The sequence below is a fragment of the Channa argus genome, chromosome 7 (genome assembly GCF_033026475.1).
Source record: "Channa argus isolate prfri chromosome 7, Channa argus male v1.0, whole genome shotgun sequence".
Lineage (NCBI taxonomy): Eukaryota > Metazoa > Chordata > Actinopteri > Anabantiformes > Channidae > Channa > Channa argus.
In genome coordinates, this window is record NC_090203.1 from 19,497,992 (window position 1) to 19,524,964 (window position 26,973).

General features: G+C 40.4%; 1 protein-coding gene across 3 annotated transcripts in view; it reads left to right on the forward strand.

The window, feature by feature from the left end:
* The window catches only part of znf407 (zinc finger protein 407), a 135,043-nt gene that overhangs the window by 61,990 nt on the left and 46,080 nt on the right, over window positions 1–26,973 (forward strand). For all 3 annotated transcript variants that reach the window (XR_010914849.1, XM_067510540.1, XM_067510541.1), the window contains exons 6-8: window positions 16,827–16,993; window positions 24,243–24,326; window positions 25,258–25,378. Coding sequence is in view for 2 of the 3 variants with exons in the window: in XM_067510540.1 (XP_067366641.1) it covers window positions 16,827–16,993; window positions 24,243–24,326; window positions 25,258–25,378 (372 nt within the window). In the remaining variant the exon portion in view is untranslated. The remainder of the gene's footprint in view (window positions 1–16,826; window positions 16,994–24,242; window positions 24,327–25,257; window positions 25,379–26,973) is intronic.

Sequence of the window (26,973 nt, forward strand, 5' to 3'; positions counted from 1 at the left end):
ATACAGCACTTACCTTTCCTCCCAAACCTGCAGATGTTCTTGTCTACTTTCAGCGTACCATGCGTATTTTAATGAGGCAGAAAGGCCATTTTATATACACAATTATTTAAACAAGAAAAATATGTTTTATATTTTCATGCAATCCCATCACAGTGTCTTAGGACAATCGGTTCTCAATAATGACTGTAGTGGACAGTGATAGCCCACATTGGTTAGATCTGACTTGGAAAAAAAGGCTAATATTAGCTTTATATATTTTTCTAACCCCAGTGGAACAGAGGAGAAAGAGGGGTGGAAGAGGAGGATGGGTGAGATGACAGACTCCAACTATCTGACAGGTTCTGGGTGAGAGAGAGGGAGAGGTGAACTGTTATAAAGTGACACAACTGGGTCTTCGTCTCAGTCACACCACCACTCCTCACTGCAGGCACTGAGCGGAGATGAGGGCTTTTTGTCCTTTTGTCTGCTTGCATGGGAAATGTTTGTCACAGATGTATATTTATGGGGACCACATGTCCTCACGAGTGTTCACAACCCTGGCTTTACGGTGTCTGGGTGTAACGTCTTCCAGTGATCAGAAAATGGTCATTACATTTTCGATTCCAGCTCAGTTTCGTAATAAGAAGTTCTTCTGTTATCACCCACTTGTAATAATACTGAATTATCCCTGTAACCTCAGTGCATTTTCGTCGGGATGTGTCATCTCCTTTATTGAATTAATAGATGCACAGTCTTAGGCAACCTTGTGGGCGGGGGGCTGCCTCTAAAGTCTCTAGGATCTGTGAAAGTATTCCCACAAGTTAGATTTTATTGATTTTCATTGAGTGTTGTACAACAAAACTTCTCGTTCACAGGGAAATAATTATGTTATATTTTTTTTCTAAAACTAAAGAGGATACATACAGCCATTGAATTAGTACCTTTTGCATTACCAGTGCAAAAAAGAGTAAGTGCACTTCAGGAGTCACGTAGTATGCAATACCATGTCTTTCTATTAATTATTGTGTTTGAGGGATTGTTGGCATGTATGTGGGTGTCAGAGTTACTGTAAAATGTATTTTCTCCCATCAATAATATCTACAGATATTTCACACATTTTAGGAAATACTTTTTTCAACTACTTGATTATGACAGATTTTTATGAAGTTTCTATCAGTCTTGTTTTTGTGTGTGTGTCTGTGCGTTGTCTGCAGGAACCTAAACCAGATTTTTAGTAACAAGGAACTGGCTTGACAATATGACTGACAGCAGCGACCTTGCCTCAATTGCTTGTAATTAGTTCTTTAAAAACAGGCCACCAAAAGACAACTGACCTGTCTCGGATACCTGTTTTCATAGGTAATTGTTAAAACGCCTGCTATTTTCATGCTTGTAATAATAAATTCTGTGACCTAATACACTAAACACTCTTGAAACAGGAGTGCTGAAAAGAAGAAAGATATACTTGTTTAAGTAGTGTGGAGGAAACCATGATACAAGCAGCTAGACAGAATGTGTTTTGGAGTATTGTAATTACTACAATCTGCTCACAGTTTCGCCAAAGTGCAGCAGGAATTTTTTTTTTTTTCCATCTACATTATTGTATGTCGGAGCCAAGTTGGAAAATGCTAAAATCCCTCAGAAGAAAACCAAAAACCAAGTGAAAAGGCATGAACACATCCAGAAATAGCTAGCATGATGCATGTAGTGCAGGTGTGATGACTCATAAAATGAAGACAGAGATATTCGGAGCATCTGTAGTGAGAAGAGTCTAGAGGATGGATGGGTATTTTGTGAAAGTAGATAGTAATTCTGGACTGAAAATGCCACTAGTCAAAACATATACTTTGTGTAAATGTTTTTTAGCCTTTATTTGTGTACTTAACATTGTGACTTTTTAAAATGTTTAGTCAATGTTATCTGAAGTTTTTTGTTTTTCTGTAGGAAATGTAGCTGTGTATATAGATCAGAATGGAACAACAATGATATTTTATCATACACTGTATTAATTAATGGTTGATATATCAGCAAACCTTCTCAAAACTATGCTTATGTAATACACAGTTTATTTCTATATGTTCACATGATGGAATTGATAGGTTGTGCACTTGCTCATATTGCCAGGGGCCAAGCTCAGCTGAGCGGTCATCTGGCTCTGCAGTGCCTGACTCTGGGCTTGCAGCCTCGTCCCAGCATGCCGTGCAGTGCGGCCATATTGCCCCAGCACTGAGGGCTGGGACCGTACAGGCTGGACTGGGGGAATGGGGGCGGAAGAGTCCTGCTTAGAACCAGCATGGTGGCAATATGGACCACACAGAGCAGGCAGGGGTCAAATCACACAAAAACCATGAGCCAGTGTGTGTGTGTGTGCTGGTTGAATGTGTGTGTGAAGCAAAAAAAAAAAAACAAAAAGGAGAGTTAGCAGTGTGATAGGAGATAAAGAGTAGATAAAGACAACCCCTAATTCATTAGAATAAATCCTTTCCCTTAATTATTGATAATGAATGTGCTCTTTAATCTTTCTCTTTCTTCCTTCCCTTATCTGCCTGTGTCAGCACTTTGTCTCTCTGGATTGGTGCTGGGTGGTAAGGCCTAGTTTTTAACCACCCAAGGGCAGCAGTCAATAACATCCCGTGCTGCTGGTACTGTAAGCAGGAATGTGTTTAGCAGCACAAAAAAGTACAGAAAAAGCAACAGAGAAATATTAAGTTTAAAGAAGAAAAGACTATTCAAAATAGAAAAACAAACAAAAAAATCCCGTTTACCTATCTTTTGTTCACCAAAATCGAATGTAAAGTCAAATTGAACCTAAGGGACGTGAGTCTTTTACTGAAGCAGGATCACAGTATAACCCCCATACACCTCTGATCAGTTCTGTGTTGTAGTGTTGCATTCTTAGTGCAACATCAGCACACTCACTTTGTGTGCTTGCACTTACGAAGCTACATTTCCCCAAGGTCTGTGCAGCTAACATTGTCCCGGTGTGGTACTGGCAAGGCCTCAGCGACCCCTAGCTCACCTTTGTGTTTGCTGGCTGCTTGTTTGAACATGAGCCAGCGGACTGCGCCTCGCTGTTTACCCTACTCAATATTTCATGGAGAATGAACACTTGCAGAATGAGGGATTGCGTTAATATTGCTGTTAAAATTAAGTGATAGTTAAAATTTGTTAGTTTAAAAGCCATCGCAGTCTATAAAAGTTTGATTACTGGAAAATTAGGTGCATTAAGTTTTTATGGGTTGGCCTGTGCTATCGCTTGGGAATGATTTTTATGCACTTGTCATGGACATATGGTGCAGAATTGTGGGAGTGTGTGTTTGTTGGTAGGGGGAGTATGAGAGAAGCATGGTGGTTCTCTGAAAAGCTGACATACTCTAATGCTAAAATCTCCACCCCTGTGGTCTTACGAATCATTAGTTAAAGCGCAGTATTGCCACAGCCTGGTAACAGCAGTTGTGACAAAATGCCAATTATAAATCTCGACCGGTATGTTGGAGTTGAGAGTTCAAAGGTCACGTTCATCTTAGTGATGTTACATCAGCACTCCTGAGGTGTGTTGGTCACTCTTAACATCCAGCTCTGTGTTGCAGGGTGCAGCAGGGTCCAATTGGCTCCTATTACTAATAATAATGTTAGTTAGTAGTTGACAGCTCATCCCAGAGTTGGAAGCCACTTGTCATGTCAGAGCAACGTGACCTTGACTTGTGGAATAAATCTGCAGCAGTAGTTCGTCTTCTCATAACAGTGTCTACCTCATCCCGGTACTGCAGCTCCTGCAGTCCCTCCAGCTTTTGAAGTTTTTCTTTCCTTAAGAATGATGTCACCCAGTGCTGAAGCCCAAGTGACATTACTCAACCAGACAAGAACGGAGAATGTGCACAGTTCACCTTCATATTCATTTCACATCCTGTGGCACAAAACCAGGCAGTTATACAGTGACACAATTGCGCGGCCAACTGTTGACAGTGGTTGGACATTATGCACAGTGGGACTGTGGAAAAACTGGGCTGTTGCCAGCCTGTTTTTCTTCTCTATTGAAACATCAGACTGTCATGGCTGAAATGAATGTTGCCAGGCATCACTAATGAACCAATTAATCAATGAATTAGCTGAGCAGCGATTAAATTAATGCAAGCTGGACAGGCAAACGGCAGTCGTGGATATATCCTGGGGAAGGTGATTAACACACACACAGAACAGGCAGCAATCAACAAGACCACTATTAAGTTGGACAACTTCCTGAACTTTTCGCTTTTCAGCTAAATATAGCACAGCTTAATTCAGTTTATTTTTATGTGGACTAGAGAAATGTTTTCATATTTTCCCATGTGGCTTCATAGCAATACTTATATGCAGGGGAACTGCTATATCTTTGAAAGGACAGTATCTGTACATTTTAATACGTTACCTTTTTTATCAGTTTTTTGCTACCTTTTAAAGTATTATCTTCTATTTTATTTCATAAATAAATTATAACATTTAAAACTCACCTAAGGCTACATAAATGGTTAAAGCACTGTGGCCCAAAGAATCTCAGCTGAAATGAATTACATGACAATTTGAATAATTTCATCATTATTAAAAAAAACGTGTCTAAATATTTATCTAAATTCCAATATTGTGCTATTATATATTGATATTAAAGAAGGTGTGATTCCCAAGGAATTAAATGGAAAAAAGAGACAAAAAATGTTAGGTTTAAAAGTAAAACCTCAAGTTAAGATTTATTATAAAAGAGTCTTTTAAATCGAAAATACATTTTATCTACTTTCTATATGTGAGAAGTATGGAGAAAAGATTTGCACTCAGAAATATTTTTCTAAATTTGTGATGGTTAAACTGTTTGTTTAACACCTTGAGCAGACTTAAGGAGCCCTGTAGGGGCCTCTAAGGAGTCTCGCCCAAAATGTGGACGGCACAAAAGTTGACTGAAAATTATTGAGTTTTGAAAATGTAAAAGTATAATAATAATAATAATGGTTTTAATTCTGTTTAATTCGGACCGCTATCACCCTCTCATGTACAATGTTGATAGTTCTGCAGCTCATCACTAAATCAACAAAAACAGTGTTCCCTTATAAACCCATGGGACTTTACACACTGGAGGTCTGTGAGACCAACTGTCATGTCGGCCTAATTTCCGGAGGACTTTGCGTGGATGTGTGTATTTAGTACCCAACAACGCAGAATTCATCATAATCAGCTGTGTGTGCTGTGGGTCCAGCACTGTAGCACATCATTCCCTGACATCCAAAGCCTCCAGCCTCACGACACTCTACTTGTGCTGAGATCTTATAGGATGGGGATGGGTGGGCAGGGGTAGGAGGGCTCCCTTGATTATGTGACATCCTCCGGAAGACTGCTGGAGTTGTTTCCTCCATTACTTAGAGAGGGAAAAAAGAGGCCTTTTCACAATTGAGACTGTCACTCTCAATTTAGGCTAACAGTAAGCATGCACAAGGCCTCCTGGATATCTCCCCCCACCCCACCTGCTCTCACTCCACTCTCTTTCACCCCCCACACCCAAACCCACACCACCCCAACCTTCCCTCCCCCCGCAGCGGATCGCCGTGGTGACAGTTTGATTAGATCATCAATCGTGGCCGTTAACAGCGGTTTTCCTGAGCACCTGGACCAGCAGGTCACAGCTGGCTCTGAGCTACCGCTGTCCCCCTGACCCAGAGGTAGGTGGGTGGGTGTGTGTGTTTGGAAGACACACAATTGTACATGTACTACAATTGTTTTTATGTGTGTAAGACCAGCTCGTGGGATTGTATTTGTGAACTTTCAAGTACATATGTACTTATTTGTGTGTTGGTTTATCCCATGTGCAAGACAGAGAAGGGCAGTCATGGCAGTCACGGTACTATTTGAGTGTACGTGTGCTCAGTCCCTGCCTATGTACAAGCACCATTGTGTTTTATGCATTTGCAAATGTGTGTTTTGGATTTTTGAACTGACCACAGTCTAGTGCAAGGCCTGAGTCAAATCTCCACTGCTGTTAAAAATTAAAACACATAACAAATTAATTTACCCAAGTGTCTTTAGAAACATCTTTCAACTGACATGTAAACTTTAAGCACTTTCTAAAAAAGCTAAAAAATTATGTTTGCAAGTGCTTGAAGAAAACAGTTAGATGAACGAAGTAATGCACAAGTCTCAAAAGACTATTTGTGCTTTCTCTACAACATACTTTCCAGAATGTATTATTCTCTGTGTCCGGTGATACACAGACACGAGTATGTTGCAGTTATGGCGATTCATCTGTTACCCCACACCCACTCTTTACTGTAGCTACAACACTGTGTGCTTCACCAACACAGACATACATAAATTCACCTGCTTTCCCGCGTTGTCTTCGGCAGCTGTATCAGGTTCTTCGTCGTTCTGGTAAAGCTGTTAAATTTATGGGAAAACAATAATGGGACAAAGTGTGTGTCTCATTGCAAATCCTCAGGTATTCCATGATTAAATAAATGTCTCCGGTCTTTTCATAAAGCTTGTTTATGGCAGTGTAGCACCATATGCTGCTGCTAACACCCCACCCACCCATCTCTTTCCGTTTCTCTTTCTCTGTTTAATTCTCTTTCTCTTTGTCTCTCTTTCTGTTTGTCTCTATTCTTCATACACTGCTCTTCACTGCCTCTACCAGATGCAGGCTAGCCATTATTCTGTGGCGTAGTCATGGTGGAGAAACTAAAGTTGAAAATTTACATGTTAAAGTCATTATGCAGTGATGATGGTATCCATCTGCACTTTTCTTAGGTGCTACTTACTAAATTGTCCGTGCTGTAATCGGACAGAAGTAACGTCGGTTCAGTTAAGTACCGTAGATGCTCACATGTGACTATTTGCTGGATTTTCTTTGGTTTGCTCCAGCTCTCCCCTGTATCAGAGTCATGGGAATTTATTTAAGTGACTCAGTCTTTAACGTGTCGGAGATTCTCCAATTTTTAATGAAATTTTTTTTTTCTATTATGATTAAAACAGTCTACTAATTTGCAAGTCACGCAACACATATGAACCCTGATGCTCATATTTGTTTCCATCTGAAAAGTCTGTGACACTTCAGTGCACTGTGGCTAAATAATTTTTGACTATGCAAATGCGGGCAAAGCAGAAAAAGTTGGAACCAGTAATCAATTCTCAAAAGCAGTGTTCAGCTCTGTGTGTGTGTGTGTGTGTGTGTGTGTGCGTGTGTGTCAGAGGATAAAGAGAAAAACTGTTTCTACAAAGCAAAGTCTGAAAAACAATTGACTTCTCTAGCCTGGACATGGCAGTAAATATGTGGCATTGTTCAGTATATTGTTTCGTTTTGTTCCATCATAGTAAAAGGCCGGACACAGACAGACAGAGTTTGTATTCGAAACACTTTTGTTGTTATTATTAATGGCCATTTCATGTTAACTTCGCTGTGCTAATATACTTGACAATGGCCCAAATCACCTGAGCGATGAGGACGTTGGAGACTGCCCTTTCCCCCGTTGTCCAGCCAACGCTGTAGCAGCTACCGTACTATCCCCCCCACCCAATGACCAAGATTAATGAAACCTCTGCCGTTTTTAATTAGCACGGCCACAGTCATCAATTACGTCTGCCCCACCCCAAATACAAATATTGTTATATTTGGGGGAAAAAATTCTTGATTTATTTCACTTTGGTGGCCGAAGGAGTGAGATGAATGGCCTCCCATCATGGTCATTTGCAGGAATGAGGAGAAAGAGAAGAGAAGGCAGAGTGGATTGGGTGTGATGGGGTGGGGGGTAATAAGATCAAGGGGGGGGGGGGGGGGGAGTCGTGTCGCACATACAGTAAAGTGGAGGACATGAACAGGCCAGCCAGGGAACACCGAGTCTACAGGGAAAGACCAGTCTGGGTCTCAGTGTCCCTGTGCAGGAAGTTAATTAGACTTTCCTTGAGCTACATGATGCCTGTTTTTCTAAAGCGGATTTAAGTAGAAGATGGTTGTAGATTGTCGATCGCTCAAGTACCAACCAAATGTCCTCATGCTCACATATTATTGGCCTGTTTCAAACCATTTGCCCATCATATGTGCATCCAGACTTATTTAAGTCCGCCTTTCCATATTTTTTTTTTAATAAAAAAAAACATTTTATTTGAAGATAGAATTGTTGTTTGTTTCATAGTGCTAAACTTTAAAAATAGCATCTTCACAGTATCTTAAAAATGACACTCCATTAGCACATCATTTTTTTTTTTAAATGGTGTGGTGTAACCCTAATTACTGAGACTGGATTATATCATTTAGCACTAGAGGTGTCACAATATTTAGTAAATGTTGATATTGTATCAATAAATGATATGATATTTCCTTTAATACCAATACGCCAAGCTATACACTTTTATTACCTAATCTTTAGCTATCTATTATGGCATAATCTGTTGGATGTTCTCCTTAAATATGCGTTAATTTCTAACTTGTATAGCTTAAGCACTACTTTGTGCAGTACAAAAGAAATGACATGGAATTTAATTTTTAACCACAATTTGTCAGTTTAGCAGAGGATGTTTTCATTATTTCTTTTGCTTCCTTTGTTTCTGTCTGCAGCACAATTTTTTCTTAGTTGTGCTTGTAAAATTCACATGATTCTTTTGCTAGCATTGGATTAACTTTCTGAGGTGTTTTGTCAAGTTTGTTTGTGTTATGGATTTCAACATTGATTTCTCCCCTTCAAACATTCCTGTAGTACACTTTACATTTTGCCAGTTGCTTTTTTCCACTAGCTGCTGTCCTGTGCTGATGTTGCTTGTGCATTAGTCAATAGTTTTTATTGGATTGTTTATTTATTGCAACTTCCATTTCTTTATTTTTTTATGTCTCATCCAGTGTTTTTGGCTAGTATTATATTGAGTTTTGGATGTTAGTAGTTGACCTGGATCAGTACAACTCCCAGAGGTGTATCTCTTGATTGTTACTTTAACCTGAACAAACAGGATGACAGTTTTTTGGTATTCTGTTTGCAGCAGCATTGGAGGCAGTTTGAGGTTGCTGGCTCAATCTTTGCCACAGATGCATCTCTCATTACAGCTCATGCCCTAAGTAAGGACACTTAAAACATGTGGATATATGCTGGGGGGAAGTATTATTAAAATACTGTACTGTAATTATTATTATTAATACAGTTTGTTTCTTTTCTTTTTTTTTTTTTTACTTTAACTCCCTAACACTTTCATTTAGAGTTTTGTCTTGTGAATGTGCTTCATCCAGTACGGTTCAGTGCTACTGAATGCTGACTGGACTTGTAGTTAAACCTTGACTGGTCCAGCATGTTCTAATATAACACAGTAAAGAAAGAAATATCACAGACTCAGTATTTGTAGTGAACTTGCTTCTTTTTTCAGGTTTTTCTGTTTTTATTAAACAAGTTTCATATCTCTGCTGGCTGTTGCTCAAACCAAACCATGTCTAGACTTTTCTTATATTAGCATTCTGGTATAAATTGTGTTCTGGAGAAAAATAAACTCTCCTCCAAATCAGTTATTCAAAAGAAAGAAAAAAGAGCTATTGTAGACTTGTACATAAATGATTAGTCTTGTGCAGCTCCTTTCTGCACTTCTTCACATTTGCTAATATATGACTACGATGTGTCGTAATAATAGTGCGAGTATACATTGCTTTATGAGTTGAAGATGTGGAAGGCTCTTTTCTGTGGTCTGGGAGTTCTGATGTTTGTGCTGCGGTGAGCCACCAGCCATTTCACTTGTGCTGACCACACACATACACACATAGATTTTATACCCTTACTGCCATGGCCATCGCCTGCCCACTGACTCCAGAGAGAAGGGTGGGAAACATCTTGAATATTTTATGAAGCTCGGGAACCCCACCTCTGCCTTCCCCACCCTACAAACCACTGCTGATATGTCCAGCAGTGCACACACTCACACACATACACACCAGCAGAAAACAGAAATAATGTTTTAAATGCAATCATTGTCAGGCCCAAACAATGTCATTTATCAAGGGAGCATTTGGGACTGTATAATAAGTTTCACATTATTAATACAATTTTTCATCCTCTGTCAAGCCTATCTGATTTATGGCACGCGTGTGATCTAAGGTGATCATTGAATTACAATTCCAGTAATAAGAGAGAGAATGGACCTGGTCTTTTACTTCTGCCCACTGGAGCACACCCCCTCCTCCACACACACACACACACACACACACACACACACACACAATCCTGGATAAATAGCCTCCAGTTGCAACATAAAGCAATTACACACAACATACAACAATAGTCACAACCACCCCATCTGTGTTATAAGTTTTACTGGTCATACCACAGAGCAAATTTGCTGAACATTTGTGACTTAAACCAATATGCCAGCTTCCTAGTTCCTAATTTTAGTGAGAGAAAGTGGAAAGAGAAAACAAATGAACCTAGGCCTCTGTTAATTAGATCAGGGACAAAGCTCATTATTCTAAAATGATATTGGGGTCCAGAGAGTAAATATGAGTGGCCTGTTAAGGGCTCAGTAATGGGACAGGGATGCACATTGTTACAGGGCCAAATGATTTACAGCTAGATGCTCTTTGATGTATAGACTCTACCGTTTATTAAGTGGCTGTCGTTACGGTCACTGGCTCAGTCATTTCCTTTTGTGTCTTATCAAAATCCAGACACGTTGCTATCCAGACGGCAGCAGCTCCAAAAGCTCCAAACGGAAAAGAATATAGAACGGGAATGTCGCCGTCCTCTTCTCACGTTCCCTTCCTCCAACACCCCTTGCTTCGGCTCATGCTACCAGAGATGCTTATGAGACACATAATATAATCTAACAAACAACAACAACAAATAAACAAATGGAAATGTGAAATTCTTTTGAGATAATTAAATAACAAAGACAGACTCGTATCATAACATTTGGATCCAGTTTGAACAAGTATTTGCACTATTAGCAGTCTTGCTTTTTTTTTTCTTTATCAGATTAGCTTGTTGTTGAGGGCCTGCTGATCGGTGTCATACATCATCCTGTTTGATTTCTGTTTAGAGCAAATTTGGGGAAGCTGCTAATTGGATTGTGGGAGTATAGCCCCGGTTAAAGATGGTAAACAGCGGAGCAGACTTGTCCCCCAGCTCTCAGCCCCACAGGCTTCTGAAATGCCAGCTCTCCTCAGGATTGCCACAATTTATGACACATTCTCTGTATTCTTAAAAGATAATTAGGTTTATCGCCCATTTTTTTTCCTCTCAGCCCCCCCTTCCTTCGTTATTGTGTACCTGAGAGCACACAATCGCAGCATAAAAACATAAATATTTCTGCAGCACAGCAGCGCTGGCAGGTGAGCCTAATGAAATTCTAGGAGTGTAATTTGATTTACGAGGTGCTAATGCGGCCTGATATTAGAGAGAAAAAGCTCTGATATGGCTGCCTTGTGCTGTATTTAAGGCCTATCAGAAGCCTGATAAAGAGCATCCTGTCCTCAGCACTGCGGCTGAGTTATTGTTGCAGATATTCATATTGATAGTAATTCTTCCCGACGCAATTTAGTGCCAGCAATATATAAATATGGAGATAATATTTAATTTTGGTAGCTGCTCAGATTGCGATGCTTTAAATTCAAGACCTACAAAAAAAGAATTTGAGCTGCGAAGCATCTGGACACATTTTAAAGTGCCAGTTAAAGGGTGAGGGGGGGGCTGGAAGGGGGCCTTTGACCGCACCATGTCACACAAATCAGGCTTCCTGTGCTTTTCAGTAGATGCGAATTTCAGCAAGAAGCTTTTTTGAAGTCCTTGATTTGCAGGTGTTTTTTTTTTTTTTTTTTTTTTGAAACATGTTGATTAATAGTCTTTTATCTTTAAAACCTATTAAGGTTTTAAATAGATGAGTCTAGAAAGATGTTACACCAATATGCACACGCACACACACAGAGCATTTTGGAGTGTTTTGTTGAGAATCAAGTTTTTTTTTTCTTGCAAAAAAGATTTTCAGTAATTTAAAGTGGTGTGTGTGTGTGTGTGTGTGTGTGGTGTGGTTTGTGCAAGTGTCTACTTTGTGTGCATACACTTCCTTGTCTCACATTTAAGTCTGTGTGTTTCAAAGTGTGTTTGGGACTATTGAGATATGGCTCATAATAAAAACAGGCAATAACAGGACCACCACAGAGGGACCTGGCCTTTGTACCCCCCTCTCCCTCTCCCATGCCACCTCCTTCTCCTCATGGCCTCTCCCCACCCCCTAAGTTATGGGCTGAATAACAGCCTCAACAATATTAAGATAACATTTCCTGATTGTTTGTCAGGCAGGAGGCTCCTTCACCCCGCTTTCATCACGTCCACCGTGTTCATTAAATTGACAATTTGTATTTGCCCTACAGCGGGATAAACAGCAGCTTATCTGATGGGCCTGGTCTTTTATTATTTATTTCATTATCTTTTTTCCCACCTCTCCTCCTCCTCCCCCCCTTTCTCCCGGGATTGAAGGTAAACATAAATCAGCAGCAGCATCTCTGTTGTGTACCGTTGTTTATATTGCAGTCATATGCAGCAGCAGCCCTCTCAGAGGAGGTTCATCTACAATACTCTGCAGACACATGTGGCCTCTTCATGGAGGTTTTAGTTGTTGTTTTGTGTGACATGCTGGCTCTACACTCCTGCAGGTCCCAGTATGATATAACTCCACAGATGTGTCACTATAAAATGCCCTTGTGCTGGGATCATTCGTAGATTTGTTCCTAAGAGATCCTGTTCTCTTTCTCTGTAGTATAGTTTGTACTGCAGGCCAGAGATCATTGTCTTTGCTCATTTGAATGTTAAACTAGTGCCATCCAGGAGACTGATTTGAGTACCCGCAGACCACATTGACTACAGCACTTTCTAGAGCATTTCTCCTAAGCACTGTGAGCGATGATGTTGCCTGGTTCAATATCGTAGCCTAGGAACAAGCCTGTCATCGGTCGACATTGTGCACGCAAACGAAAAATAACGAAGCCAATTGCCCTTACTTAGGAAACAGTTGTCCAAGAAATTTAATCTTTTCCCCATTTTTTACCCAACACCACCGTCTAATCAGGTTTCAATTGACTGCCATTGAAGGAAGAGGCTCTCTTTAGACACATATATAGGTCCGGACCCAGTCAGACACCATTTAAGGCTTACTCAGTCTTCCTCCCAATATCTTGGAGAGCTCAGGGCCAAATGATTTAATCTTCATTCAGCTAATTTAGTCTGGATTTAAGCTGCCGGGTTGTCGAAGTGCAGAGTGATGAAGTCTGAAAACAGGATGAGAAGGAAAGGCAGAGGAGGGCAAAACGGAAAGAAGGAGGGAGGGAAACGGAGAAAGATAAAGATAGAGCGATGGGGGGAGAGATGAGGGAGGAGGGGGGCTGAAGATGATGATCCGTCCTGACCCTAGTGAATGCTGTCATGTTCCTCCCTCTAGGTAATCTCTCTCACTCACTCACTATTTTGCATGTGAAAATGCTCTCCTGACAGTTGCATATCAGATACATTTTCTCTCTCTTTTTTTCCCTATCTTCCCCCCCTTTCCCTTCGCCAAATAAACAACAGTCTTCACTTTGAAGTTGTCTGTTTGTGTCAGTTTGGCTTGAGGCGAGAGCCGGCCTCTCTCCCTCTTTCTGTCTTTGTGCTGCAGTGTGAGAGCATCAGCGGATTATTTCCTCTCACACCGACCGGCCAACACAACATGAACAACTAGGATTCTTTAACTGTCAGAAAAGGCCGACACAATTAATCCAGTCAATTAAAAAAACGCTGTGTGTTCACCTGGCAGTCGATTAGGGTAATGTTCTGGAGGAGAAAGGGTGTTGATTCAACTTTATGCAGGGAAAGTTTCTTTTATCCCTGAAGCACTGAATTCTGTGGCATAGAGCAAGTATTTCAATCTCTTGTTTGTCTTCTTAGCACTTTTTTATTTATTACATATGATTACAGTTTGCACTAAACACACACTGCAAGATCCTCTTCATCACACCACCTCACCACTTGGTGGTGATAGCGAGTGTGTGGTAGAGAGTCAAGTATGTCTTCCCAACCCCTGTTAGAGCCGCGGTAAATCCTATGGGATTTATAGCACAATTAAGGCCAGTGTGGCCTGTGATGTTCTGACAGTAGCCCTACATGATGACAGGATCAAACCGCAGCAACGCGGTAACGCGTGTCACTATAGACATAGCAGTATGTAGGCCTACCTGGGACTTTGACTAAATCTGCACGAGGTGTCAATCATGTCTCTTTGCTTAATAATGACACGGAATGGGAGGAGTGCAGAGAGGGAAGGAGTGAACAGATGCAAAAGGGAGAACGATAATGACTAGGAATAAAATCTGTTCACGGTAATCTGTGTTATGCTGATCAGAATTTCAAACTATCATAAACAAGCCAAGGACTTGTCAATGTAAAATAGTAAGTATAATTCTTTTTAATCCCTTTTTATTAAGTATTTTTACCTTTTTGTATATTTTTACTTTAAGGTTTTAAAACAGGCTTCAAAGATGTTCATAATCTGTACAGTATCTGCACATTGAGACCCGAGCTTCTCATTTTCTCTTCTAAAGGAAAAATATCACAGTTAAATTGTTCCAGAAATAGAAATGCTTTATCATTGCCATCATCCTACACCCACAGATTGATGCTTCTGTTGTTTTAGAATAATGATACACATCTGTACATGTTTAGGTGAGTTTATTTTGAATGTGAGTTTTTTATTAAAATCAGTCCTCGGAAGCATTTTAAAAGTCTTTAAATGTATTAAATTGGGAGACTTTTTTGTCCCTCTTACTTCTGTCTCTCCATTTCTCTCCTCCTCCCTCCTTTAACACCATGCATACACAAACACATTCACTCAACCCATTTCTCACTTTCCCTCTATCTCTCTTCCCTCTACCTCCTACCTTTGGTGTGTTTTGCATGGTGCCTGGCTGTTTAGAGGCAGTATGCATATGTATGGGCGAGACGGTGGATCGTGACGGGATCTGACATGCGGGGACAAGATCAAAGCGCTCCATCTGATCCCATAAAAACAGACGCAAACCCTCCTCTCATCCTTACAAAACCCCCACTGATAGTCAACTCTGCCAGCCCTGACTCCTCCATCTTCTCTCCTCTCCTCCTGCCTTCCCTCTCTCGCTCGTTTTTCCTCCATCCCAGCATGCCGCATGCCCACGTCAAGGCCTGCCTGCCTGACTTTGTGATTATGCCCCGTGATAAACAATGGCCCGTTTAGCTCATAAAGCAGGAGTGTTGTGCATAATGCTTACAATAAAAGATAGCATCTCTTCACTCATCTTATTTACCTCTCCCACAGTGGCATGGAAGGCGAGCCGTTCTATAAATACCACAGAGAAGAAGGAAAGAGAAAGAGATTCAGATGTACATCTGTTGGTCAAATAGAGCTTCTGGCAAGTTACTTGATGAGAATAGGAGAAAGAGATGGATGTTTAAATATGCATTTGAGCTTAGAACCAGGTGATAAACGCACTATTTTAAAGCTCCTCCATCCTTCCTGGTAAGTGAGCTTAAAATGTTCTCTCAACTAGCATAGGATGACATCCATATCAGATTTAGATTAATCTTTATGGAACATATAGATTGATATGGAAGCCAGGACACATTTTCCTCTCCCTCTCCCCCCCTCCCCATCTTTAATTCTCCCCCCCCCCTTCCAGTAAGGAAGATGTATGAGTTTGAATTATTGATTCAGACACATAGTACATGCTGCATGGAGTCATTATTTGTTCAGGTGAGTGTCATGCTGCTCGCTATGAAACAGATACCACGGGGATTAAGCGACACAATCAGGGCTTAAAGACAGCCGCCCTCCCTAAAATAACATGGTCCTCGCTGCAAGACGAATGCTCCCCAAAACCCGACTTCATTTGTTTATGACTCGCACATTAGTCATTCTACGCCTAAATTATAGAGCAGGGTAAAGATTAATTCAAGCACAGGCTTTTTCTATTGTTTTTACTTCTGTGTGTCTCTTGAAGCCTAATAACACAGCAGATGAATATAGGTGCAAACATCCTACACACTGATAAAAAATAAAAAAAACACACACAAACACAGCTTTTGTTGGATCGTAGGCGTCAGCATGAAGAATAGACAGATGTCCATGTAAAGAAAGAGCAGCATGCATATTCACATTTTTGCTCTGATTCTCAAATGAGGCTTTTTGGCACATTACAACAAAATGACACACAGCGCATGTAATAAATCATGCTTTTGTACTTATTGGATTGATTCTCACAATCCAAAGCAGAGCAAGCACTGATGTTGGTGATGTTGACCGAAATAGGCAAGATGTGCTTGTAGAGAAGTTAATGGAGAGAAGCTCTAAAACAGGAGCCTTAAGAGGGAAGCAGGAGGTAAAATGTTGCTAACTGTTCATTTAGCCCCAGCTAAGTGGTCAGGGACGCCGGACAGGTGAACTCTATTCTCCCCACTGGCCCTGCGGGATGTGGGTCTGTGTGTGTGCACGTGCGGGTGAGTGTGTGTGCGTGGACTGTAACAGAATTTCTCTAGTCCTCTGGGCCCTGGTGCAAAGCAGAGAATAAATGGTGGAGGTGGCAGGCCAGGACAGAAAAATCAATGCCTGCTTATACAGACATGACACACCAGCAGCCAACTGCACTTGGTGTGTGTGTGTGTGTGTGTGTGTGTGGGCGTAGATGTACAGCACACAATCATATGGCCCTGTGCTCTGTGAGCGCAAGTACTCAGCAACCTCCATTTCCTTTTTCACAGGGTAGGTTTTTTAGCATTTCACGTCAGCTTTGGGATCAGTAAATAACTCTTCGTTTTTTTTTTTCCACCCTCCTCCTCATTCCCCTCTGCCTCTCTCTTTTTTTCCTGCAGGAAGTTCGAATGTAAGTTGTGTGAACGCTCCTTCAGTGAAAAATGGGCCCTGAACAACCACATGAAACTGCACAGTGGGGAAAAACCATATAAGTGTGCCTGGCCATCTTGCCACTACGCCTTCCTCAACCTGTCAGCCATGAAGGACCACTACAGGACACACACTGGTGAGACACTGAGAGCTAGCAACCTCCACTGCGAACCATTACTGCAGCACGCCTACATAAACACATTGACTGACACTCTAAACTGTAAAATTCATGAGATTTGCTTTTTACAGGCAATCAGTGTTTTGGGGACAAAGGGTTATTTATCAAGAAACGCTATACTTGGATCACACAAAATGTACTTTTTCATTCCTCTATAGCTGTAGACTTTTCAACAAAATACAGTTTTTGTGTTAGTTGTGAAAATCTCACATTAATTATGAATCTTCACAGCTTTGTTTGGAAAAAAATATACACACGTTTTTGGCCGATAATAGCCATGACTTGTCCATCTGTACTGATTTTCAACATCCAGAGAAAGTCGAGAACTACTTTTTGGCTTTCCTGCAGACACTCTTCTTAAATGATTAAACCCTTATGTCCTGATCCCAAAAGGACCTTCACTATTCTATGATGTTACATCAGCCAATTATATTTGAATAAAGACAATGACTAGCCAAAGGGAGAAGAAAAACAGGGCAAAAAGATGTTTGAATTTCATGTTTGTTTTTGTTTTCTGCCATCCTCCAGACTTGGAGGATTGTTTAGTGTGGGAATTAAGGTAATGTGTATTCCCTAAATCCAACTGCTTGTCATGTGTATCTCCCCCAAATCCATCTGGTCACCAAGTCTGTGTGTGTGTGTGTGTGTTTGTGTGTGTGTGTGTGTGTGTGTGTGTGTGTGTGTGTGTGTGTGTGTGTGTGTGTGTGTGTGTGTTTCCCAAACCCAGCTGGTCAACAAGAGTGTGTTCATCAAATCCATCTGATCCTCAAGACTGTTTTTTAAATCACATTACACCCTTTCACTGTCTGTTCATCTGTGATGAAACATGTGTGAAAACAAAAAAAAATGTGCATGTACTTGTATGGTATATGAAATGTCTTCATGTCATGTGTCTTTTACCTTTGATCCAAAAATGGGAACCGTTATAAAATGAATCAGCTAATTACGCATGCTGATGGTGACTAAGTTTGTCATAACCAATTCCATCAAAATTTAAACAATACATAGTAGGAATTTGTAACAAATTGCTGTTATAATCTCCAATTGTATGAGTATCTTTATTTATCACTTTTGTACTGGCTCCAAAAACATAAAAGCTACATGAAATCAAAACCATGAAAATCAGTGATAAAATCAGTTGATATTTTCATAATTTATTTTCTTTTTTTATACAGTGCACTTTCTTTCCAATTTCATCCTTCCATTTTATTTATATACATACAGTACAGTACACTGTGGGACTGTGCTCAGTCGTATTTTTTTACTTTCTAAAAACTTTGGATAGACAGATGGTGCGGTGGGCGGTGGGAGGATACTGTCTTGAATAATAGCCCCTCAATAGGAGCCCAAGTCAGCCTCTTTGAAAGTGTCTTTATGCTGCAGCCCAGCAGTTTCCCCTCGGCCTCAGTAATGTCCCACACACGGTTCCTTGATGCCCTTTTAAGTCAATGACAGAAACAGCAGCAGCCAGTGGCCTGACAGCCTGACTGAGCGCTTGCAGGAGAGCCCTCCATCCGTCACGGGTGCCTGCTGTGTGTGTGCCTGCGTAAGTGTAAGGCTTGCTGGATGTTATTTTAAATGTGTTTTAACAGTGATGTAACGTCAAGGCGCCTCTGACATAATTAGACGTTTTATTTTCATTTGTTTCCAGCCCTCATCATTCCACATCAGGCTGCTGGCATCATGCTGTCACCTAGCTGTCACCTGGAAAGGTGTGGGGTATGTGTGTGTGGGGTGTGTTTGCGTGGGTGTGTGTGTGTGAGAGAGAGAGAGAAAGAGAGAGAGGGAGTGAGAGAGAGAGTTTGGCAGGAGGTATCACAGTTGAAGAAAGGAAGTGAAGTGATTGAGATGGAAAAAGGAAAGTGATTGAATAAGAGTACTTGATAGATCAAGGGTTACAGAGTACATATGAAAATGGGAGAATTAAGACTGAACCTAAAACAACCTCATTTTAGTGAGCAACAAGACCTAACTTGATTCGAAAGGCCCAAAAAAGCTAACACAATTTGCTCTTCTGTGACCTCCGACACTCCTTTTACAGCCGTAATTGGTGCAGGGTTGGACTGTTAGCTACAGCTATACAATCACTGCAATTACATTCCAGCAGCCAACCTGACACACTGAAATATTATCTGCATTTCTGTGATCTGTTTAAAGGATATAAATCGGCTCCTTCACGGCGCTAAGATGTAATACTAACAAAATAAGAAGGAGATTTAAAAGTTGAACTAATCTGTCCTCGGAACGGAGCAGTCAGTAATGGAGGGGATGTTACAGAACGTGTGTGTGGGTTATGTACGGACTCACAGGGCGATGACTAACTGGGGAGTTTGTACTTTGGCTCAGTAAAATTAGACACACATGTGGCTTATGAGATGCATCTGTAAAAGTATCCCTCTAACAAGAATGTAATCGCAGTGGCAATTTTGACTGACTGTGTATATATATATATGAGACAGAGGAGCAGGTTGAACAGTGAGACAATACACAGAGTAAATGATTTAGGAAATGCTAATGACAAAAACATAATACTTACATTCTTGAATTCGTTAGATACACCAGTTATATTTTGGGATGAATAAGTAGTTTTTAAACAATGAAGCTGTGTATAACCCTTTAGCAAGAACTTTATAGTTTTTCCCAAACCCAAAAATTGAAAAGTGTAAACACTGTGTTTGTTTGCTAAAATTAAAGTTCTTTACTGTCCATCTGTATGTGTGACACGTCTTACAGACCACTTCTCACAGTGATACAATTTGCCACTCTACTGCAACAATTTTAGATAAACTGATGGTTGTTTGCTAGAAATTTATTTTACCTTTGTACAAGAATTATTTTACTGAGATTCAAGAGACTTACTATTTCAGAATTTATTAAAGATTTAACGTGGTATGTCTGCCTCTATTATTCTAGTAAAGTGCAATGGGTCATGTGAGAAAGCATGACAGGCATAGCAACAGAAACTTAAAGGACCTGGTTTGAGCAAATAGTTAAATCAGCACAATAGAAAAAGGCAAAGTCAAAATGCACATTTTGCATCACACCTAAGGCTACATTTTAGCCAAACTAACAGTTTATGGCTAAGAGTACATGAATGAAAATGAAAATGTCTAATTTTGTCAAGTCGTAGATAGACTCGCAGGTTGTGACATGCAGAGAGAAAAAAAGTTAACACCTCAAGCTTTCCTTCTCCTGCCTCTAATGGTATTCATTGTTCTCCCCTGATTTGTGTGTTTTTTATGTTAATCACTCCCTCCTTACACACCAGTCGTGTCTGAGGGAGTGGGAGGAGGGCGGGGGTGGAGGATTCAGTGGTCGTCAGCCACCAGGGTCATTTGTAACGCCTGATGAATGAGCGACTCAAATAAATAAATAAGTGCACTGCATCTGACCCACCCAGCTTTTCCCAGGCTCTTGGGCATTGTGGGGAGTTGGGTGGTGGGTTGGGGGGAGTTGAACACAGCGACAGGGCCACAATTGATTTCCTCATTGCTTCAGTTTGTCGCTTAATCTGGCAATATGCTGATAAATCTTCACACTTTGTCAATTAATTTTGCTGAAAAATGAGACCCAAAATGGCGTGCACATCAATACAGCAGCGGATTCCGTGTCAAAAATTAAGCGGTAAAATTAATTGCCCTCCCATCCGCTCCTGCTAAAACATAACTAATGAGGGAGGCAATTATAGCTGCATGCAGACTCCATCGGGGTTATTTAAAACACACACACATTTATAAACACACATACACACACACACACACATATATATATATATATATATATATATATATATATATATATATATATATATCCATATACACAAATGCAAGAGAGGTTGTATATTTTGACTTCGATGTTCTTTCATTGTCTTGCAATAAAGCATATTTAATGGTTAGAGGGTTGAGGTGTATCAGAGGTTTAAAAACAGTTCTAGGCTAAGAAAGAAAGAAAGAAAGAAGACACATTGGAAAGAAATGTTTGGAGAATTTTGAAACTGGTACTGGACTTTAGGTATCCTGGGTTACGTGTTTATCTGTGTTTGTTTGCAGCTGACCTTAACCACTTTCAAGGGAAAAGCTTACAGTGACGCTTGAGTTCATGGTTCCAGACTGAATCCAGGTTGGAGTTGTGATTAAATCGAATGTTTTAGGGTGACATTACAAAAAAGTTTTTTAAAGTGAAGTCTTAGAGGTCACAGGGAAGCCAACGCAAGGTTGTGTGTAAGTTGGGGGTGGGGGATGGGGTCAATGTTGCTTTATCCAACTAGATCCCTCTGTATTGACAGCAGCATCTCTTGTACTACCCCACCTTGCTGTCCCCACTCATGTCCTCGTAGGCTCCCCGCCACAGAACAGCAGATGGAAAGCACACATGTAATTTATCGCCAATGTTTCCTCCTCAAGAATAATTGTGGCGACTGTGGCTGGGCGCAGGGATCGATGGCTATAGATTTTTCTGTGGTGGGGTCTTGTAACGTTTGGGCATAATGAGAGATGGAAAGGAGGGAGGAGACGAAGGGAGAGGAGGTTTTGGGGCGGCACTGGTGCTGTTTTTCTAATAGGGAAAAAAAGTCTGACCACATGTTTAGTTACTTTTCTGCAGTTTAGAAAAACAGAAATTAAGGAGTTTTTTGTTTATTTTAATTAAAGGCCCTAAAATTAGTTTTCTCTGTATGAGCAATGGGGTCCTACACGAACAAAACTTTCTGTCGGTGTTCTACCAATTTTGGTAATTTCGCACTAGAAATTTGCGTTTTGTCTTTGCATTTCTCATTCGTAAATGGGGCTCAGATGGAAAAAGGCAAATGTCATGTATTTATGAGCACAGAACAGCATGCAGTCACTAATATGAACACACTATGCACAAATTACCTTATACAAAGTCAATGAACATTTGCGGGGCGTTGACATACATTACCGAACGACTGATCAAGCTACTCCTGCACAGTTTTTGACTGTAAAACGTATGAAAAACTATACCCTAAGATGTAGCTTTTTTTTGCAATGGTATTTATTTAATTACTAATACAGTATTTAATGATATTGGGAAATATTCAAGATTTAAAATCAAGTTTTAGGGATTCATTTTTTCTGATATGTCAGTGTCCATTGTTCATTTGTATGATTGCCAGAGGTTATTTGTAATGTATTCTTTTTTCTGCTGATATTTATTCTTCTCTATAAATACAAATACTGTTGCAGCCAATTTGGATGATTTTATTTCTCTATAATTTTTCAGATTCTGAGGTAATTTCACAAAGGTAGCAGAATAGAGTTCCCACCAGTCAACCACAACAAACCTGCACCTGGTCTCAATGTTGTGGTGGACCAGAGGTAGCATGAGAAGAATTTAATGCTGGTACTGATCGACAGGTGTCAGAACATAAAGTGCTTGCAAATTGTTGTGTATGGGGCTCTGTAGTCCCATGCTGACCATCATCAGGTGGTAATAATGTTGTAGCTGACAGTGAGTATGAAAACATTGTTTCTTTAATGCCATTCACACTGAGACTGAAAAGTAAACTCGTATGAATCGGCTAACAAATGCACCTTTTTTAAGGCTCTTTTTCTCTCCTCTAAGTGGCACTGCATTAAAACTCTTCTCACAGTCGAGTGGTTTCAAATGGGTATAATAGAGGAAACTTGAGGCTGCTTTGTCTCTGCGGATTCAGTGAAAGCTGCTATCTGTGCAGAAGAGGAGCAGAGCATAGCTGAGGCCCAGCTGGAAGAGTCACCCGAATGTGTCATCAGTGTGTGGCGAGAGCTGAGAGTTCAGCATCAGCATTTAGATGAATATTTAAGTGATGGGGACCTTGGTTGCATATAATGTACGGACATGTTAGAATGTATGGCACCCACAGTGTTTCCGTACATGTTCTAGTATAAAATATGTACGTAAAAACACACTGCATGCAGTTTGATTTGTGAGTCCATATGTGAGAACTTTGTTATCTTGGTATGTGTGTGTACGTGTGCAAAGATGTAAACGCACATCTGGGACCATTCTATAAATGTGTTTGTGTGTACATGTGCGTGTGTTTCCCAGAGAGAGACTTAACACAAATTTTGCTGTGTGTGTGTGTCTGCAGGAGTTTGAGACTGTCTGCATACTGTGTACAGACAGAGAGAGAAATAGGTAGAAACAAAGTAAGAGAGAGAGAGAGGGGGGGATCATGCTGTTAATGACAGAGCCAGATGCAGGGAAGAGAGGGGGAGTGTAAAAAAGCTCTCCACGCTCCCCATCTGGAAGGCATCGCCCCCAAATGAAGTTGTTCAAAACCATCCCATTGATAATAAAGCTAATTTTTATGGCTCTGACAAGTATGTAATTATGTTCAGCGGTGCTTTTCAGATTTTATCACAGTCAATAAACCACACTGGCAATTTCCCGTCCCCCATTTGACATATTTACACGGATCCATCTGATTGGAGGAATTAGTTAGCTGTGAGAGCTCTGATGGATATACACTAGTGATCTGTGACTTCTGCTTGGCTCATCTGTTAGCCAACTAGACCCGCTGTTCATCTGTTCAGTCTGTCTTTTCCTTTCTCAGTTTCTGCCTTTCACCCCCTTCTACACATTTCTTCCAAATAATAGCTTAGCATATCCATCTTCTTTGTCTTTTATTTGACTGCTCAGATTCTGTTCCACGACATTTTGCAAGTCTTTCTGAGTGAAGTATATCATCCTTTTTTTATGAATCACTGCTACTTTAAAATTTAAAAAATAACAGCGACAGATTAATTATGCTGAGATATATTTAGTTGCTGCAGACAGAAAGAAAACAACTGAAACAAGATAAATGCCATGAATTATGTAGCTTCACATACTACTGTGAATGCAACCAGAAACAGTCGCAGTTGATTTTATTATTAAGGACCTCACTTGCATTCATCAACATAAACATGTTGTCTTTTGCTTAATTGACTTTATTGGGCGCAAATAAACCAAACCCCCCCCAAATTAAAGGCTTTAAGCACTTTTACACTTTCAACAAACAGAAATAAACTGCGGTGGGCTGAAAGTTCAACATTTGAATACAAAGATTAAATGTTTTGGTCCTTTGAAGTAGCTGTGGATTTGAATGCAACTATGTTTCAAATATGTTTCAAAATCTAAATGACAATTTCACTTTTTAGAGCCTTTCCCTCATTCTGTTTTACGCTTTGCCCCTGATGTTTTATCTTCTCTCTAACTGTCTCTACAGGGGAGAAGTCTTACCTGTGTGATCTGTGTGGGTTTGCGGGAGGAACAAGACATGCCCTTACTAAACACAGACGCCAACATACAGGTGAGCAAATACACACACACATGTAAACTCTTGTTATGCACAGACCTTTCGACCTTGTGTTATCATTGACACTTTAAGACCTGAACAGCCACAATATTTTCATTTTGTACTTTTAGCAACTGTTTGCTGTCTCACCCACACACACATCGCTGTGACATGCTGCTGTCAGTGATAGGCATGTGTACCAGAATGGCTGACTGAATCTGAGATTTTTAATTTCAGTTATCATTTCACCATGTCATTCTGTCGCTTAGGGAAATTGCATTTTTCAGATAGGCTGTCAATAATGAGAGCTTTTTTGGAAATTGGGATAGTGAAACAAATACTGTTCTTACCCGTTGTTTGGCAGGCACCCAAGGATCAAGAATCCTGTTATAAATATTCATTTAGGTTTTCATAATTCATTTTGTTTACTCCTCAATTTCCCTTCCATTTCCCCCCAAAACCTCCAATTTCTGTCGTCCTCTCCTGTGTTGACATGTGTCAATTCCACCGAATTAGCTGCACAGTCAAATCAGTTGTCATGCAGCGACATATTCAGGGACCACCTTGCCTGAATGGTTTATAAAGCCACTCATAAAAGTAATGTGTCTTTGTGATTAAAGTTGTTTCACTATCCCAACATTGTGTTGACATTTAGTATTTCTAAATATTCTCTGTTTTTGATGCACTAAAATCAGTTGCTGATGTTATTCCTGCCAGCATGGAAAATTCAGTGAAGCAATGATTAAACACCAGAGACAATTAGATTCTAGTGAATTCCATGTTAACAAACTTCTTATATGCACAGTAGGTTAGTAGCTCCTAAAGCTTAGTGAAGGGCTTTATAGAGAATGTGAAGTTGACGCAACGCAGTGTCACTGAAAACACAATCGTCTTGGTTTCATTGCTTTTTTCTATGTTTTATAATTCCAACCCCTCCAACCAACAGGAGAGAGGCCCTTCAAATGCAAGCTCTGCAACTTTGCTTCCACCACGCAGTCCCACCTATCGCGGCACAAACGGGTTCACACCGGGGAGAAACCGTACCGCTGCCCCTGGTGCGACTACAGGTACTGGCTCATTGACCCTCCCACGGTTGGCAGCTCTGATGGCTGCCACCATGGCACTGATGATCAGGGGGTTTATAGGTGGGGGAGAGAAGAGCATTGTGGGGTATATAAGAGTGTGCATTTTTGTGTGTCAGATATTGGGATAGCAGGTGGCAATGTAGGGCAGTTTGGAGGGCTGGTGGGTGGTGGGGTGGCAATAGTGTTAAAGGCTGTGTGTGTGTGTGTGTGTGTGTGTGTGTGTGTGTGTGTGTGTGTGTGTGTGTGTGTGTGTGTGTGTGTGTGTGTGTGTGTGTGAAGGTGGGTGCAAATGGTGGAAGGCAGACAGGTCTAATCTCCACCGCACGGCTCCATCTCATCACTCTGCCATCATCAACAGGCCCAGCCAGATCCCCCCCACCACACACACATCCACACACTCTCTCTTTCGCACACACACACGCACACAGTGTCACTGTCACTGGCAGGTCCCTGTCATTAAAACACCATCATACCACATCAGTAATTACACAGGAAATTGTCGGTGAAATTGAAAAAGTTTTGGCTGGCGTTGCACATCTCCATCGCTTTCTCTCTCTTTCTCTTCCTCCCTTTGTTTCTCTCTGTGTCTTTCTCTCATCCTGTGCTTCCTCGTCAGGTTGTGGCATAAGAACGTGAAAGGGAATGATCTCAGACCCATCATTGGTTTTAGATGTACTCTTCATTCGTTTTTCCCCCTCTGTGACAAAATCATTTCGGCAGCTTGCTACACCTGCTCTGCTGCAGTGAAGCGCTGAACTCATTTCATCTGTCTTATGTATGCAGTGGAAAACTGAAATGCTGAGAAATAATAATTGTACTCAGGATATATTTTTACAATTACCAAAGATCATCTCACCTCGTGCTTAAAGTTATCATTATTTATCATATTTATCTTTATCATTAAGGATTGACAAGTTTAGGAGTTTTCAACTGTTTCATCTGATGCAAATTAATATTTGCATATACAATACCTTGGAATGCTTTTATGTCTTAAATAATTATAGGTTTCATTTATCATTGTGAAATTGCTGTATGAAGTTCAGTTAACAGATTTGTATGGTTGCCATTTGTATAAATTAATACCATTGATCTCTGTCTGTTCACCTTCTTTGTCCACCATTTAGGTAGATTTCCATGATATTTTATAGCCATTCATGGTGCCTTAAGTTGATCTGCAATGAGTTTGATGATCCTATACCACTTTCTTTTAGTACCACCAGCTAATCAAACATTCTTACTTACATCTAATTAACATGTAACTTTTGTCTGTTTACAGTTTACAGTTAGTTGACAATGTCCAGTATTTAATAGATTTTCATTGAATTGGACACATACATTCAGGACAAATTGTATAACATTTGTGACAGACTCTAAAATGACTTTCTACCAGTGCCATTATCAGATTAAATTAAATATTTAATCATTTGATTAAAGGTCAGTTAAACTAATGACCAGTCAGTCCAAGCTTTTGCTGTAGTTCTTAACGCCTTATCTCAAATTACTTTTTTACATTAGCACTGATCTTAGTGCATTATTTTTTTGTTTTGCCCAGATTTAAATTTTTACAACACAACACC